General features: G+C 38.9%; 1 protein-coding gene across 1 annotated transcript in view; it reads right to left on the bottom strand.

The window, feature by feature from the left end:
- The window catches only part of ak5 (adenylate kinase 5), a 74,365-nt gene that overhangs the window by 16,184 nt on the left and 38,461 nt on the right, over nucleotides 1-19,720 (bottom strand). Inside the window, exons 8-10 of the mRNA XM_071491455.1 lie at nucleotides 18,493-18,566; nucleotides 6,139-6,184; nucleotides 3,529-3,573 (exon numbers count right to left, since the gene is read on the bottom strand). Of these exons, the coding sequence (XP_071347556.1) occupies nucleotides 3,529-3,573; nucleotides 6,139-6,184; nucleotides 18,493-18,566 (165 nt within the window). The remainder of the gene's footprint in view (nucleotides 1-3,528; nucleotides 3,574-6,138; nucleotides 6,185-18,492; nucleotides 18,567-19,720) is intronic.

Here is a 19,720-nt window from a genome sequence, read left to right as displayed (position 1 = left end):
AACAAATGGACTATTCTTGGTCGTTACATCCTTGTAAAGAGTGAAGTGAATTGCCAGGCTGCTTTGAAGTTAAAGACACACTGTTTTTAAAGCTGCAGCAGTCCTTATTTTTATGTTAACAGTAGATGAAATGACTGTGTAATGTAAAGGTGTTACTCATAGTGATGAGCACACAGAAAATCACCACTTGACTTTGTGGCTCTTCTGAGTGTTTTAGCATCTTTCAGCTCCTTGTTTTGGTTTTACAGCCTGCGGCTTTACGGCTTTGGCTCGCTCTCACTGCTCTTATCAGTTTCATTTTCAGCACTAGCAGCTCTGAAAAACCCCCTCTGCCTGCTCAGCACCAAACAGCACGCAGACAAAGCTAGCAACTAGCTGGTGAAACATTTAACAGCTGATCAGCTGGATCATTCTCTCAGGGGTTGGTGGAGACTGAATGAGAGCTTAAAGCGAAGTGAATGTTGCACTCACAATTGTCAGGTGGGCAGAAATGTGACTCCAAATAAATGTTGTGTGTGTGTTGGATGTGAAAATAAGAAAGATATAAAAACATTTTAAGCTAATAATATACCAGATGTGGCGCTTACAGCTCCCAAGGGGCCAAAAATCAATTAGTGAAGCTTTAAGGATTTGGTTCTGTGCTCTGTTACGTATTGTACCTAGATTTATGGTTTATGGAGCTAATCCCAGCTGATATTGGGCGAGAGCAGGCTACACCCTGGACCGATCACCAGTCTGTCAGTGATTTAGATTTATGATTGGTCATTCTTTTTGAAAATAACCACAATAATAACAAGACGAGTCTAATGTATTGTGAGGTGGGAGGAGCTATTCTGTGCATTTTTCCCATAGATGATGTTCAATGACTCGCACCTCTACAGCTTGGATCAGCCTGAAACTCTCCTGGTTCAATCATCAGCACAAAACATTAAGAACTCATTGTTTTTTTGTGTCTAGTGTAGATAAAAACTTCAACGTAGACAATAATTACAAATCCCAAGGTGCATTTTGGCAATGAACAACCAATCACAGAGCTTAGAAATCTGTTACAGGAAGTAAACTACAGGTCACGACGCTGATAAAAATGAAAACACAACCTGCAGTTAAAATCATTCACTTTTAAAGTCTTAAATGTTGGGTGACTGCATGATTTCTCAGAAATGAAATTTAAATAATTAAAACTGGTGACTGTAACATAAACCTATAGGATCATTACATTATCCAGGAGAGTCCTGGGTTTCTGCATTCAGTTACAGTAAGTCAGGATATCATTTAAACAAAATACTCACATGGGAATACACAAAGGGGAAAAACACCTTTCATTGAGCTATCAGTCTGTGAATTGTTCCGCACAGTGCTACCAGCAATCTGCAGGCAGAGCAGTGGGTGGTGAAAGGTTGGAGACAGATCTGAGGAGGATGGTGATAAAATCTACATGCTTGTACATACTGTAGGTAACGGCTCTGTATCACAGCGACAGTCAAAAGTTGAAGCGGGTAACCCGATGCTTTGCTCAGGTCTAAGATGAGATGTGAAATCCAATTTATTGGCTCTAATAGATCCCACTTTCTGTTGCAACACACAGACGCTATGATCACAGTTTGGTGTAAACAGAGTAAAATCATGAATCTGTTAGCATGAATGGGCCATCCTTTCATTACATGGAGTACAATCTGCTCAGGAGACAGATCTGAGTCTAGGTGACGGTTGTTATATATGCAGCTGGCATTTTCCTCCAATTATCCGCTGCTGCTGAGAAAAAGCTCCTGGTCTGTCTTCACGTCTGTTTCTCACATAATCAGACAAACTGCTGTTAATACAGATCAGTGGGGATTTGTCATGCTAGTTTCCAGAGAAGGGGATTTTAACACTAATACACATGACTGGTCTATAATCTGTATGGGTGTGAAAGGGAACACACACACACAAACGCACACACAAACGCACACACAGTACTTATGAAATAATCTTTTAATGACTGTATCTTTAGTGTTTTTCCATGGTAGGAGAGTGAATGGTGGTTAATGGAGACTCTGTGTGTCCCAGCTCTCTGATTAACCTTCAGCTCTCTGTCCTGTCAATTAGCAGACTGAGCTGCACAGCCTCACTATACCACCACCGCATACTAATTGATGACAAAAATGCACCACCCTCCGCCTCCAGAGGTGTGAAGTAAATAAGTACCTCTACCCGTCTGCTGCACCTGAGCACAGTTTTTAGGTGAATGTATGCAGGTGATAATTAATTTGATGTATTTTTAATTATAAACCTGTCTAATGGCCGTGGTCATACTCAGGCTGCAGATTGAAAATTTCACATTAAACATTTAAGGAGCTCATAAAATGTTGGCATTGTTGATATAAAACTATTATAACTCCAAAACTTTAAGGCTGCAACTATAATTATTTCCATTAATGACTGATCTGTCAATCAATTTCTCTTGTGTCTTGATTACTTGTAATTATTTGTCTTCAAAATCTGAATGTATTTAATTTATAATGGTATATGACGAAGAAAGACAGTAAATCTGCACATTTAAGAAGCTGGAACCACCAAATGTTTGCCATTTTTGTTTAAAACCCCAAACAATTAATTGCTATGTTGTAGATTCTTTTTCTGTTGATCAATTAATCAATTAATTGACTCGTCATCTGATTAAGAACCCAAAACACAAAGATATTCAGTTAACAGTGATATAAAGCAGAGAAAATCTGCAAATCCTCACAAGAGAAGTTGGGGTGAGCAAACATTTGCTTAACAAATAATGAGTTATTATTCTGATAACTGATTTTCTGTCGACTAAACTTCCGTCAGTAATTAAGTTTTATTAATTTACTGACTCGACATTGTTTCAGCACCTGTATAAACTTCTGGAAGGAATTCTGAGAAACAGCCGAGTTTCAGCTCTGTGCTTTTACCTCAGGCAACAGATTCAGAGCTCGTTCTCGGAACAGGAAAAAAATAACAAAGGAGTGTAATTACATGCAAGACTACAGGAAACCAACATTACATGAAAAAGTCACACCTGCACGCTGACTTACTCAGACGGACCACATTTTGATCCTGACATTTGGGGTTAAAACCATCAAACCTGACAAAGGTAATGCAGCAATTATCTCAAAATAACAGTGTATGTAACTACACCCATCAGTGGTGGGTGGGACTTTATAAAGAAAGATACTGTGCTTGTAAAAAGTAGCAGTTGAAAGAGATTTTCAGCAGCAGTAATGAGAGGTAGTCAGTGACACACTCAGCTAACATGCTGTGTCACTACAGTGAGAACAATTATTTTGATGCCTTTTGTAAGTGAAGTTTTGAATGAGGACTTTTAGTGACTCTACAGGAGTCACTTCAAATCACTTCATTAACTTCCCCTCTGTCTGTGTCTGTGTGTGTCTGCCAGTGTGTACATGAATGAGACTAACAGCCAGCTGAACATCAGTAGCTGCTCATTATTATTCTGTGTGAGTGTGTGTGTGTGTGTGTGTGTGTGTGTGTGTGTGTCTGAGCTCCACCACATGTACGTACCCATCATGAAGATGACCTTTGGTTTCCTCTGTTCTGTACTATAACCTGTCAGAGGAGAGAAAATCAGAGTTTAACATGCAGAGCCGATCAGCAGCACACACGTAGCATAATGTACACAAAGACACACACACACACACTTTTTCTTACTGACGCTCAAGCTGTTTTTAAGCTGCTGTGCTCAAATACATTCGCTGATATCGGTGAACATATAAACGTAGAGTAGTCACATTCAGGCCAATCAGTGAAGAGTGCAGCGCAGGTTAATGAGCCTCTGCAGCTAAAAGGAGAATTTTTATGACATAAAATAAAGATTAGAGAACAACATGATGATGATGATGAACGCATGTAACGTTTAATGGTTGAAGCTTTACATTTCCAGCTTCAATAGAAATTAAATTATTGTAATCAACAAAACATATATTTAAGTTGACATGAGAAAATTAAGATCCAGTAAAACCACTGTAATAATCTTGACTGAACTATAATGAGACTGAATTGAAGTGATTAATCAGCAGCTATTTTGTTAATCTATTAATCAGTTTAACCTTTTGTCTGGTTGAAGCTTGTCAAATGTGTTTTGCTGCTTTTCTTAGTCATATATGATTTTAAAGTAAATATATTTAGGATCCTTCATTGAACAAAACAAGCATTTTAAATACATCACTTTGCTATTTTCTGACATTATATAGAGAAACAGTTGATTAATCGATAATGAAAACAATCATTAGTTGCAGCTCTGATATGTGCCAATAACGCCTACATTTACCAAGTGACAGACAGATCTTTAGCATCTCTGAACTGTCATTTCTTGTCATTTATTGGCTGATGTATATGCTCAAATCTAAATCTCTTCACCTCAAATCAGTTTAGTTCAGAGCAATGTGTTTTATATAAAACTCTGGATTCTTTTCAAAAGGAAGAAGGAGCTTCTCCTGTTGCACTAAGTCAAGATCTCTGCAGTGACAACGGTCTGTTGGTCTGTAGGTAGATGATCTGCTTATTATAATCAACTGACTTTCTCAATTTAAACTACTTCATGATTAAAAAGTGTCAGTGTGAGGATGTTTTTAATGTGTTTTATCCTGCAGGCTAACTTGCAGTTCTAACTTGCACTGCTCTACCCAGTGTTAACACAAAAGGTGAAACCAATAACCAATTTTTTCCTTCTAATTTACATTTAGATTACATTTCTTGCAGTAAACACTCGCTCAGAGTATTTCCAGGAAAACTCACAGGACTCACAGGGTCTTTCCAGATGTGCTGGCAGTATATTCAGAAGAAACAGGCTGTATTACAGAGTAAATGATGATAGACGTGCACAGACATGTAGCTTAAAAAAAAAGGGGGCATCCCCTCTGAATACATTTGTCATGATTTATTATTTAATTACATTAGCTTTATGAAGACAGAGCATGTTCACCAACAGTTAAAGATGTGAGGAGTAATTTGGTCTGATATAAATTATAATTTATTATTATAATATAATTTAGATCATTAAATGGGGATCAGGCATGAATGGGAGTGTTCTCACAATTAGTAAAATAACAGTAGCAACAATTATACCACTAATATAATAATAATAATAATATGTAATTATTAATTCATTTGAAGGCTGGAGCCACTTGAACCACGGTTTCTTAATGTCTAATGTGCTAATCTTCCTAGTGTTGTGTGCAGCAATAGGGTTGAAACGATTGGTTGATTCATAGATTAGTTGATTGACAGAAAAATAATTAGGACTTATTTTGATGATCGATTGTTTCATTTATTTTTTAAGTAAAAATTGTTGCTTTTCTCTGTTAAATATTATTGTTAAGTAAATATCTTTTGGAAAAAAATTACACATTTGAGGACGTCACCTTGGTCTCTAACAGGTTGTAATGGGCATTTTTCAGCATCTTTTGACATTTAATAGACTAATACTTGATTGATTCATCAGAAACATAATTGGTAAATTAATTGATTATGACAATAATCGTTAATCGCAGCCACAAACAGAAATTATACAACAGGCGGATGAGTTGATGCCAGTGAAACTACATCAGCAGTGACCACACCTATCTGCTGGCCTACATGCTGACTAAATGCAGGGTTTGTTCTCCTTTAATCAGACAGGTGTCCCCCTCCCCCTCCTCCTCCTCTTCCTCCTCCTCCTCCTCCTCCTCCTCTCTGTCCTCTGCAGTTAGCTGACGAGATAAACATCAGGTCCAACTGATGACAGTGAAGCTACGGACGACTTCTCCTCCCCCTCCATTACACAATCAATAATGTTTATGCAGAACCATGCTGATGAAAACACACGTGCGCGCACACACACACACACACACACATGTACACGCACACAGGCAGCAGGGTGAGGCTCATTCAGGCATCTGGTGAATAACAGTAACATGACATGTGGCATTTACTGGGATGTGTGTGTGTGTGTGTGTGTGTGATGAAATGCTGAATGGAGTGGGCTGCTAGTTTATGAAAGAAGGCAGAAGGGGATAAACATGTGACTGCTGTGGTGTTGTGTGTTACAGAAGAAAGAGGGAGAGCGTTTGTTTTTCTCATCCTCTGACTGTTTCTACAGACAATGGATAAAAAGCATTTACTTTATCTACTCACTTTCTGCAGCTCCTTCAGCATAGCCAATTCCTTCCTCCTCCTCAACCTGGAAAGACAGGAGAGAGTCACATGAACAACGCATGATTGTTTTTCTCTGCCAGTTATTTAGCTCGAATTTGCATATTTTCTCAAGCCAGTCACCAACTGTGAAAACCATTTCTGAGCAGTTTCACTTTGACTATGACTTTGATCAAGCAGTGAGACTTCAGACACGTCTCCCCTGCTCAAAGCTGTGTAGTTGTTGTGGAGCTGGTAGCTCAACTAATTTACCATCAATTCTGGTTAAATTGAGACTTTTTTTTAGCTTAAAAAACAGATGTCTTCTTCTGAAACTGCTCAGGTCTTTCTCTCCAGCAGAAACGTTTTTCCCTCTGGAAGATTTCAACAGCTACAGAGACATTTAACTATGAAAATGAAGTTAAAAGTGTAACACTGCAAACATCCACTCAGTTATAGGATCTTAAAGTAGCAGAGCTCTGGACTCACTAACTTGAAGTAGGTGAAACTGTCTAAATTGCATTTGATTAATCTGAGAGCAACTTAGGACTCGACTAACACTGCAGACATCATGGATGGGTTATATTTGTTTTACATGTTGTTCTTGTCTTTTTACATCTCTTTACAATCATTTTGTGTCTCTTTGTGGTTGTTTACCATCTCTATGTGTTCATTTTGTATGTTTGTGGTCCTTTAATGTCTTTTTCTGGTTGTTTCAGTCTATAAGCTCATTCTGAGCTCATTTCAAACAAGAAATATTAGCAGTGTCTTCATACAGAGGCTCTGGCCCAGGGGCCAACTGACCTTGCCTGCCCCTGACAGCCCGTTCGATAATTCATCCATGCATAGACTAGTTGAAAATATCTTTGTGAATCCAGACCATGGCTTCGTGCGTGGGGGCATTGCCATGTTGAAGGCCCTTACTCAGACTGTTGACATTAAGTTGGAAGGACACTTAAATCATAAATGAATCCTGTATCATTAAGACCAGAGGAATATTGCGTCCATATGTTTTCTGGCAACACAGGGTTGTGGAAATGAAAAGGACATGGAAATACAGACACAGAGAAAAAGAGAGAGTCTATAGTATATGTCAAAAGAGCACAGGCATAGAGACTGAGACAGAGAAAAGAATAAAGGTTGAAAGAGGGAATGAGACTGAGTGCTGAGTAAACCCCCCTGGAGCAAACACATGGTCTGAAACTCTCCGCAGCCTCGTTCACTGAATGATAATTACATTTACAAACACATGTCAGAGTCAAACGGAGGCAGAAAAATTGGCTAAGGATTATTTCCTCTTCGTTTAATCTCTTTCAAGAGAAAATCTGATTCATTTGATTCAAGTGCACGTCTACTATTTCACACATTTGAGACCACCTCCAAAAATAATCCCCCCAAGTCTCATTGCTGCAGGTTTCCATGGTTATCCTCCTCAGCTTTGGCCATCTGCATCGTTCTGGCACAAATGACCTGCTAATGACTTGAGTTGTAGCATTAAAAAATAATTATATTTAATGATTCAACAGTCTGGTCACAGCAGAAACAGGCGAACGTGTAAAGCCGGGATGGCTACTGGGATCAGTGCTGATCTTTGTGAAGTGTGTGTGTGTGTGTGTGTGTGTGTGTGTGTGTGCACAGAGGAGGATAATATTCAGAGCCACGACTGAGGCATTCATTTTTTATCAACATTTAATATAAGCGTTGTTTTATAATAAAGGGAGATAATATCTTCCATGAATTAAGATTTGATCCATTAAATTATTTAAAGCTGCTATAATCAATATTGTTATATGAAGTGGATTAAACAATAATGTGTAATGTGGAATTATCACTGTAATCTGCACTTCTCCTCAGATTTATGGATCAGTTACTAATATTTTAACTAAATCAAACCTGAAGTGATGGATTTTTGGCCACTTGAGGGCAGTGTAACACGCTGTAAGCACAACATATTATCTCTTTAAGAATTGAATCTTATTATTATTCAGTCTTTAATGAATGAAACAGTTGCTTATTAACACATCCAGCAAATACAGAGCAAGATAAACATTTATTTGGAGTCATGTTTCCTGACTGCTGTTGAATGTCAGTCCAATATTTCTGGAGCTGCTAAATGCACCTTTATGTTCAGCGGCTAGTCGCTAACACTGTCTGTCATAGTAGGTATTGTCCAGTGGGTTTTTTAATGCAGAAAACAGCTGCAGACAATAATAGGAGCGGTGAGAGTAAAGCTAACATCCAGGCTGTGGGCTGTAAAACCGAAACAATGAGCTGAAAGAAGTTTAAAAAGCTCTGTAGACGTGAGGGGAACTGCAGAGTCACGGTGATGATGATCATCTGTGGGTTTGTCTCTACCAGTCATATTTGCCCCACTTGTTAATAAAATAATATTGATCACTGCAGCTTTAACTTATTCCCTGGTTTTAATAATGTGCACTCTTAATTTGCTAAATTGTGTCCTCATATTTCTTAAGTAGTTGTTTCCATAAAGTGCTGCTTAATGAGAGATTATGAGCTCGGTGACATCATGTATCATCAAACAATCTGTCATCTCATTAAATATCGGTGTTTAAGAGATGATCAAAACGGCCAAATACAGTATATACATGTATATACATGTGTTAGTCCTGCTGCTCTTCCTTGATGAGATGCCAAACAGAATCTCGTTGTGACAATGTCAATAAACTTCTTTATCTTTATCTTGATCTTATGTGTTTACATGTATATAGTGTATTTAAGTCTCAGAATAAATCTTTAATACTGCAAATACAACACATCCATTGCATGAAGACAAATGACAAAGGTGATAACTTACCACTGCTTGAATGCATTAAATCATTTGAGGATATAAGTGACTGAATAAAGTGAACGAAATAATTATCACACAGGATGGATGGTTTAATAGTTTGAATGAATGATGTGTTAATTGATTTGGGACAATCAATTTATACCTAATGGACTCAGTAGTTAAGTGCTGTCTCGTTTCTATTCAAATGATAACGAGGTAGAGAGAGTTTGAAATTAAAATGTTAATGGATCTTTTAGATGGCAAATATCAATTAATGGGAGTAAATCAAGAGTACAAATTAGGTTTCCCAAGTTTTTGGGTTTTCACCAGGATGAACAACCTGAATGTTCCTTTAAAACTTACTGATACTGATGTCATCACTGTTTTTTAGTACAAACTGTGACATGGCTGCATCACCCAACGCAGCTCACAACGCTATGATGTTTGTGGCAGTAGAAACTATTCAGTTTATACTATTTGTCTAACTGGGCATCTATTATCTCTACAGGCAGGTCTGAGGCGAGCAGCTGTCAGAGAGGAGCCCAGACAATAGACTACATTATGCACCTCATCGTGAATGTGTCAAAACTGAAAATCAACTTGAGAGAAAAACATCTAATGTGCCCATAGATACAGCATGAGTGCAGATATTAATACACATCGCTCTTCTCATATTCCTACTGAGCCCAAGTGATTTAACCTAATTGTTTTTGTATTTTCATAAAGCCACAAAGTACTATGTACACATCCCACAATATTATATTAGGTGCTCTGGCAAAAACAATATGTAGAAAAAGTGTTTGCTCACTGAGTATACAACAAAACTCACACCTCTGTGCAATATCACTAAAAACGATTCAAGCTTCTATTGTCCGACAGTTTAGGGCATTGGACCTTATATATAGTTAATAACAAAGAGGTTAGATAGACTACGTCGAAAAGACAGGCACAACACCAATGCAATAAAAGTGATTATACCTGATTTACCATTAAGGCTAATTGCATGAGCAAGTAAGAAACTAGATTGTCCGGCTTGTGAGGGAACAAGAGCATCAGTTTGCTACTGAACAGAGGCTGAAACAATGGCAGCAGTGGTGAGGAGGAGGAGAACAGGAGGAGCCTTACTATCAATAACAGAGGGCGCAGTCGTCATCCTCAAAAAAATGACTCCATGCATAATTCGCCATTTATGCAACCTTGCCATAAAATCAGACGTGTAACCCACGGTGTCGGTGAGTGATCAAAGGTTAGGCTAATTTCTGACAAAACTGGTCAGATGAAACCAAAATAAATGTGTTCAGCATGTTTTTGTGCAGACCTGGCTGAGACTACCACAGTGACAGCATAGCACCAAGCATGAATCATGGAGGTGGGAGTGTGCTGTTATGAGGCTGCAGAAGTGCACAAGGTGTAGGGCAGCTGGCATTTATAGATGGCATTATGAATGCTAATTTATATACCCAAATACTGAAGGCACAGATGACTCCCACTCTCAAGAGCCTTGACAAGAGAGGAATTTTCCTGCATGACAGTGATCCCAAACACACAAGAGGTTTTTTAAGAAAGAAGTGAAAACTACGACTGAGTAAGTCTCCTGACTCGGATCCAATGTATTTTAAAGCCGAAGATCAAGCAGCAAATCCCCTCTGGCAAAGAGCAGCTGAAAAGAATCATCTGTGACGAATGGCGGAACATCTCTCCACAGATATGCGTAAGACTTCGTGCCCAGGAGCATCGAATCTGTCATCCAAAAATAAAGGCTGGCATACAAAAATATTAAAAATAAAAACAAAAAATAATACTACTGAAGGGTTTTACTGACATTTGTTGCAGTTTGCTCTCTAATATTCACTTCATTATAGTTTAGTTAGTCAAACATCTCTTTTTCTCAAATTATATGGCTTCAATCTTCTTAGACTTCCGATTAAAACAAATAACTTAAGATTTTAATGATATTGACCATGAGCGAACACAGTGACACAGCTGTAGGACGCTAATGTCAGTCTGTCGGTTGACTTGTTGGTCAGTCTTCCACAACTTTGGTCCAGAGTGAAATGTCTCCAACAACTACTTGATCATTTGCCATAAAATTTGCTGCATATATTCAGGGTCCCAAGAGGATATTTGAAACATCTCTACAGCTGTTGGCTGCTGGACTGCTGCAGTGAAATTAGAGACACACATTCATGGTCTACAGAGGAAGAAATGTAATAACTTTGATCCCCTGGCTTTTAAATCCAGTACCATCCTCTGATCATCATGGCATCAAAGACAAAGCAAAACGACCGTGACATCCCCTTTGACCTCAGCTGTACTATCTGCTAAGCATCAGCATGTTGACGTTGTTTACTGTTAGCACCACTAACACGGCTGTAGACTCTTATTTTGGTTACACAAAAATATTACTCACTGTTATTCACAGTTGAAACTAACAAGGAAGTGAAAAAAAATTTAACAAACTCTCAGTGACGCAATGTGGTAGCTGATAATAAATCATCAGTGAAAGCTCAACGAGGACAAAGGACAGAGAAGATTACAAATGAGTCTGTTGAAATCCCCTTTCAGTCCAGGAGAAGATCTGTTATTCAGGATTTAAATTTCCAATGAATCAAGTCTCAGTGTCGATGTCGATGCTTGGAACACACATTGCTCTTCTTGTCCTCGTACTAAGCCCGACCACAGCTGAAGTGTTTTTGAATTTTATGGAGCAGTTTGCAGTCTGGAGAGATGCAGTCAGATCCAGCTGACTGTCATCATCTGCAGACTGATGAGGAAGAAAAGAGAGATGGAAGCTGAAGAAAAACGACCTCCTGTGACAGTTTCATCTATTGCCTCGCGTCGCTCTGATACTGGCCTCTAATGGCTGCGACTCTGGCTGGGTCAGTGTGGAGCTGCGGTTATACACACAATAGGAGATCAGTGGAGAAGCAGAACAAAGTGAAGCAGGGCTCTGTTGGAGTTAAATGCCGTCAGTGTGGGGGAGGGCTGGGTGCCAACCGAGAGCCTTGGCATGTGGGTACACCAACTGGTCTGATGACTCAGAGAGAAAAACACATCACCAGCACACATTGGTTACACGTGATGGAGACAAGATATGCACACACAGACACACACACACACACACACACACACACACACACACACAAATATTAAGTCTGTTTTTCTTAATTCCTGGGAAGTTGATACTGTATACTGGTGATGAACGACAGTATGTGAAACACACAGTAACACGTGAAGACTCACAAACACACACTCCTACGCAAACATGACATAACAACACCTAAAGTCTCCGTCCACGTTAGCAGCCCAGTGATGCTGTAATGCTCATTTAACACCATGGAATGAAACTGTTGATGGATGCTGGGGAGGCGACTTTGGTTTTCTCAGATCTTTATCACTTTATCACGAACAGAGTCTGTTGCGATATGGATGAAGTCTATCAGGCGTTTGTATCGTTTATGATTCAGCTGCACATTGTAGATAAAATGTTTACCAGTGTTTCTGGCAGATTCCTGCAAAGTAACTCTAGTGTTACTCTGAGGCTGTATTTGCACACAGCGGTGCTTTGAGCTAAATGCTAACATCAGCGTGCTAACATGCTGACATTTAGCATTTAGATATTTTGCTGATAATGAGTGTGTTAGTTGTGCTAATATGTTATTTAGCACTTACCCTGCATTATCTTGCCCTTCTGAGCTGGAGATACTGGGACTATCTGATATCGATGATACTCTCTTTGTGCTGACACGAATGCTGGCTGGTTTAAACACAAGGTACAGCTGAGGCTGATGGAAATATCATTAGTTTTGCAGTAAATGAAAGTATTTGATAAATTAAAACAATGACCAGATGATGGATGGTGGTAAATGAAAGTTATTACATAACACTTTGTCATTGAATGTTTAGGAAATTTCATGTCAATCCAGCCAACAGATTTTGAGATATTTCAGTCTGGACCAAAGTGATGAAGTGACCAGATGTTTTTGACTAATCCAGTGAATTAAAAAAAAAAACCTTGTAAATCAATGGTCTTCATCGCGTTAATGCAACTCTTCAGTAATGTAATATTGCTTCAGTCCAGCAATTTAATATGCAGAAATTTCCACAATGGTCTAATACAAGCAGAGGTACTAAGGGGATAACTGCTGGCTAAATCTCCACTGACTGGTGAATCTGTAGTGTCATGGTAAAGACTGCTACATTGCCAAACCCTTGTAAACCATTCTGAGGTGTGCAAGTGGAAATAATGGGGAGCTCAGGGGGTCAAAATTAAAGCAGTTCTCTCTCAGGGAAACAGTGAATATTGTGTCTGTTTGGCCTTTGGAGTTATAATGTCTAAAAAAGTTTGTCAGATCGTGACTGAAATCATCTGAAATCATCATGATTTATCATTTGTTTGACATGAATATTAGAAGGAAAATTCACTGGATTTTAGTCAGTTTTCACATGATGAGCCACATTGTTGAAATGTCGTCGTCCGGGTGAGTCACCTGTGTTTTCTAATCAAATGAGCTGCGGCTGCTGCCCTCAACTCATTAAGCCTCAGGACCACAGTGCTGAACTGTCACATCTCTCTAAATGAGCCTGGAGACGCTCTGGTGGGCCGAAGAACGCTCGTCATCATCATCATCAGCACACAGAAAGCAGCAGTATGTGTTGAGATGATGGGAGCTTGTTTGAACTAATCTTCTCATTTACTGAAGCAGAGGACAGATTTAGTTTTTAACTTCCTCAATCTTGTATTGAGGAATGATTCCCCAACTTCCCACAGTAAGTGCAGTAAGTGATGCTCCACTTTATATTACAGTTTCACTTTGTGTGACTTCATAGTTCTTCTGAGTGAAACTGGCCTCTCCAGCAGACTTCGCTCTGGGCATGTGCACATCAAATCACTGCTTCTGTGCTTCCTCTGATTGACAACAGGAAATAGTTTTAACTGGGGACAAATACATAGTTACCAAATACTCTACTTCCAGCCGAGCTTGGGAGCTATTTGAAGCATGACATAGAAATAATGTATTTAGTTGTAATGTGAGTAATTCATGACTGTTTGGAACAAAGTGAACAGGGAAAAATAATTTACTTTTTTATGACGCCACAGTGCTATGGTCAAGTTTTTGTGCACAAAAACAGCCTGGTTATATTTAGGGAAAGATCCTGCTTTAGGTTAAAATAAGTACTTAAAAGTACTTGACTAAGTATTACAGGCACTAGAGGGGTTTGTCATCTGAATGTAAAGACAGGAACGTGTAAAAATTAGTGGTGGGAGGAAATATCGATATGGGGTATATACTGTATTACTTCCTCCTGTGGTACCTTATCCATACACTGGCTTCAAGTATCAATATTATTATTAAAACATGCAGGCACTCTTAATGAATTTCCCTGCTAAAGAGGCGCTAAGCTACAACTCTATGCACTTTTTATTTTTTATTTTTTACATTGTTTCATCTCAGTTGACACCACACTACAGTGAATTAATACATGATTCCTGCTTTTTGCCTTTTTTCTGGGTATTTTTCCTCTTGACTTGCAGATATCGTGCTGTAATGCAGAATTGCTGTGCGTTACTCTCTGAATCCCAAACACCACCTCTAATTAATTACTGTTGAAAGAACATCTACAGCTGACACTGACATAGATTCAAATACAGTTGACGTTGTACATAAAAGAGCAAACGACAAAGGTTTTCAAAGCCACAAAAAGAAAAGTGACTCACAAATACAAGCTTTGTCAGCTGTAGATCATCGGGATTAAACTGGAGGTGCTGGATAGTAAGAAATAATTGGAGGAAAATGTCCATGAGATTTGACACCAGAGCTCCAAAATAGCTGCTCTGCCCTTCTGTCTCTGCCACCTTCTGTGGATCAGCACGCTAACAAAATCCATCTCCGCCTCATATCTGAGGCCACAAATATGGACTGACAAGGCAGCACAGCGTCTTTGTTCCACCTCACAGAAAAGATGGTCGCAGCTCTCCACGGGAAGGGCTGCACAGGGACGTCTCCAGTGAGCTGGCTGCCCCCTTTTTGTTTGCACTCCCAGTCCTCGAGCCTCCACAAAGATTACCCCCGGTGTCGTATCGACAGAGCAGGCTTTACCCTCAGTCTGATTGTGTCTGAATAATGATGAGTAGGTCACGTCGGTCAATAATTATCGACCGGCCTCACTTAAAATTCACTTTTATCAGGCACGACTAAGGGTGTTTTATTAGGAAATCACAGCCGGTCACGAAGCACAGGAGACACCCAGCAGGACGTCGGCTGGCAGGTAACAAAGCACCCGGCTGTTTGTGTCCAGGGCCGGTGAAGATTAAACAATGTCATCTCTGTAAACAGCACCACACATGGTCAAAACATATCAATGTCAGTTCGAGTATGAAGATGACGAAGGTGCTTTGACAAGTAGACCTACTCTGCAGCAGTTTAATTCCACATTGTTCTCAGGGCTGTCATCATATCAGATCTTCACTATTGTGGCCAAAAGATTTCACAACAAAACTATTGTGATATCTATAGAAAATAATAATAATAATAATAATAATAATAATAATAATAATAATAATAATAATAATAAATGCTATCAGTCAAATTAATCTTTATTGTGTTTTGTCTCTTTTTGGCAAATGAATGAGACCCAATGGAGATGGAAAGACTATGTAACTATAACTGTACAAAAGTGAACAAAAAGAACAATTACAATTATTATCATATGTGTATTTTTAAACCAAAAACAATATTTCAATTAAAATTTTAAATATCACTGTTATCTTCAATACCGGAACCGGATTGCAACGCCCTTAATTGTGCTTCTAGGTTTCAACCAACTTGATATTTTGTGCTGATATTGTGACCATTTCCCTGCTCAGTATTTGACTAAACAAGGGCCCTTAATTATGATTGATATTCTGGAGCTTTTGTTCATACACACAGTCTGTAATGCTATCTGTAGTTGTTCAAATTTTGAATTTTGCTACTTCTCACCCACATTGGCTCAACAGTTGAGATCTAAAGTTAATTCTTGACCTTTTAAACAGTAGCTGTTCTGAAGTATTGTCCAGATGTGAAAAATCCACATTACCTGTTAAATATTCAATCTGAATATCTGCAATAACACATCGTTTTTGGCCACTTGGGCGCAGCAGAAACTTGTTGCAAACACAACATTGACATATCATCACATTTTAATTTGATATTTCGACCTTGTTAGCAAACGGTTGCTTATTTTCTCATCATTGGAGTCGTGTTTCTGACCATCTGGTAAATGGGAGTCCAATATTTATACTCTTTTAGCTCTGTTTTTGGTCTTTACCAACTCAAGCAAATAAAAAAAGAAAATTCTAAACTTTCTAGATTCATATAATTACATTTGTACATGAGTTATTCAGATCAGTTACACACTTAAAATTCTTTTTAAATTAAAAAAGAAACAAAAGAACTGGTTTGAGACCAGTATTTGGTTTCTGATACCCCACATTTATATAGATGTCAAACTCCACAATCAAGGGAAAAGTGGAATCCATTCATTTAAAAGGTACAGGAATGAAGTGGTTCAATTAGAAGAACAGCATTAAGACCAGGCCTGGACATTAAACCTCTACCCTGAAAGACAGATTTCTGTTGATTCAAAGCTCTAACTCTGGCCCATGTCAACTTTTAAGATAAACTCCAATAAAAAAAAAGAAGAGTACATGAAGTTTATAGCTATAACTATTGAGGAGAATAAGGAGAGAAGGAGAAAAAATGATAGCAAATGCTACAGAGGAGGGCTATTTACGCAACCAGCAGTGAATTACTGCCAAGCAAAACACCCAAACTTCTCCACTGTTGAGCAGCCAACAATAAACAGACTCAGTTATCAAGAGCAGCTCCCAAGTGTGAATTCAGAGCACTGTATAAACGAAGAGGTGTGCTGCTGAGAGCGTGTTTATGCCCTGAAAATCAGCCAGGTTGGAACACCGAAAAAAACAATAAAGACCCTCCACCAGGCTGCAATACTCCTGAGACAAAAAGTAGAGAAGAAATGGAAAATAAAAGCAGAAGGAGAAGCAGGCAGAGAGAGATGAGCAATTTGTGTCTAGACTCTCTTAGGGTGGAAAATGAGACAGAGTTCAGGGTTTTTCTTCTTCACTGCAGCGGCAGGATTGTGTGGAGGAATGATGCTCGTCTGCATCCATCGCCTGAGCGTCGCACAACAGCGTTCTGAATCTCTGGACATGTGTCTGCCTGAATCATCTGGCCTTTGAAATGAGTTCACCATTTGCCATTTTTGAAAAGGTAATTTGCAGATTGTCAGTTATGTGTTGCAAATAAAAAGAAGGGACAGAGTTAGAGTGGAGGACGTGGACTTGGGTTTTTGCTCGTTAGCGACGAATTCAAAATTCAATTTCTGTAATGGGATAAAAATGTCACTACGAAAGGACAATAGGATTGTGAGTTAATGCTGATGACAGTTCTCGAATAAGGTTGTTAGGAAGACGATTGAGGTGAAAGGTTGGCATTAAGATTTGTATCACGAAAACAAATACGATCCATCTTTACCTTGCTGCTGCTTTCAGCCCTACTCCACTGCCTTCTTCAGGAGGTGGTGGTGGCTGAAAGCTTCAACAAAGGCTCAGTAAGTGAACACTGGGTTTACACTGATGAGCCAAAACATTATGACCACTCACAGATGAAGTGAATAACACTGATTATCTTGTAATTATGCGGCACTTTTGTTTTTTTTCTCCAATTTTTCATGAGACTAAGACTCTTCCTAAACACACAAAAGACTCAGATTTTCTTTACAAAAGTGTTTAAACAAGATTAAGATGGTGATTACACATCATGATTGTAGCCCAGGTGTGCCTCAGGCTGGTCACAATAAAAGCCCATTTTAAAATGTGCAGTTTTATTTTGAAAAAAAGACTCTGCAAAGTTGCTGGATATTGGCAGGAAGTGGAAGAAAAGACAGAATGAAAGAACTACGATACGAAAGAGCCACGAAAGAACTGGGATGTTTTAAGCCTCCAGGAATTGTGTGCATCACGCCGCAACATGGGGCGATGGCGGCAGATAAATGGCACGACAATAGGCCCCAGGATCCCGTCAAGTTATGTGTGTGTGTTTGTGTATCTTTTGAGTTTTTAAAAAAAGTCTTGCATGTTTCATTTCAGCTTGTGAAAAACGGGAGAAAAGACAAAAGTGTTGCGTTTATGTTTTTGTTTTAGTATATTAGACAGTGAGTGACAGTTTTTTATTGATGTGGGAGAAACATGCAGGTGAATGACCGTCGGAGCATTTCTGTCAGCAGAGGTGACCACCTACTGACAGAGGTGCAAAGAGGGACAGTGGTCTGAACCATCAAATGAAGGCTATCCTGTCAGTGGTGCAAGTTGTAATCATTTTTAATGATTATAGGTATAGTGTGTGACAACACATGTGCATTACACCCTGCTGCATACGAGCCTGTGCAGCCACAGAGCCGTCAGAGTGCTTGTGCTGATTGTAGTGTTTTGGTTGTACGTGCTCCAAAATTCAGGAAAGACCCTCCACACTCAACAGGTAATAATGAATCTCATGTAATCTCACCTCATCGTACTTGCAAGCAGCATCTGCCAGACTGCTGGTCTCTCCCAGTAGACTGAGGTCCAACTCGCTGGGGCCTGAAGACAGAAAAATCCATAACAATCACAACAGACTTAGTGCAGTCAGACTGAGGGGACTTTTCAACATCTTGGTTTCTGGCTGAGATTTTGATGTGAAGATCATGTCCGTGTGATAAGTGTGGAGCTAGAGATCAGAGGAGATAAGACTCTCCTAATTCAACCCTGTCCTAGATATTGTGTATATTTGAATGACTGAGGCATTGCATTTATGAACTACACTAGAGTCAGGTGGTCAGGTGGATGTTGACATCATGACTCCGGTCTGTGGTTAGATTTAAGCAACAGAAACACTCTGTTAAGTTTAGCTAAAGTGGTTTTGGTTAAATGTTTTCTCACTGTGATTTTTTTTTCTGTATTAAACCAGACCGTATTTCTCTAACTTAGACCTGTGAGTGCTGCCAGTGCCTCAACATAACTATATAAATGTTAAATGATGCTGTAGTCACTACAAGTGGATGTTGTACTGCAAGAGCAGATATTTTGGCAGAAAAGACATGAAGTGAACATGTCAGTGAACATTTCACTGACGCATTCAGTGTCAACATATTGGTGACTTGCCGAATTAACAACACATCTTCATTACTTTAATAAAAAATGTCACATGTTACGTTCCTTCAGAATGTATTTGCTGTTTTATATTAGTTGTATATAGACATAAATAGTAGGAGACAGGGTTGCCTGGTTGCCTGGCAATGATGGCGAAACTCCAGGAAGCCACTGGGCTCTGCTGTTATTTGTCAAGAAACATTTACAGCCCTGTAAGACCAGAAACTGTTGTTTTTACATTGTGTTCCTACATTTGTAACAATCAGGCTTCTCATTTAAGCATATTTCCAAATATGTTGAATTATTCCTCATGTTAAAAAAAAAACAGAAAATCGAAGAAGCTGTTAATAATTTCAGTAGCACAAATATTTAAATGTGGTTGAAACTTTTTTTTTCACATCTCATGTCTGAAAATGTCATTAGAAACGTAAAGGAAATCTTGGATCAGTTTCTGAGCTGACATTATAAAAAAATAATGTTGGTACTGTCGTAGCTGTCACAGCCAGTAGATGTACACAGATGAATATGTAGATATTTGCTTATACCAATGTATATTACATGATCTCTTTGCATTACATGGGAGCTAATTTTGTCCCTGTACCATG

This window comes from Trachinotus anak, unplaced genomic scaffold (assembly GCF_046630095.1).
Source record: "Trachinotus anak isolate AG129_WGS33_773 ecotype Australia unplaced genomic scaffold, CSIRO_AGI_Tana_v1 ptg000012l, whole genome shotgun sequence".
NCBI lineage: Eukaryota > Metazoa > Chordata > Actinopteri > Carangiformes > Carangidae > Trachinotus > Trachinotus anak.
This window is presented reverse-complemented; position numbering and strand designations above follow the sequence as displayed.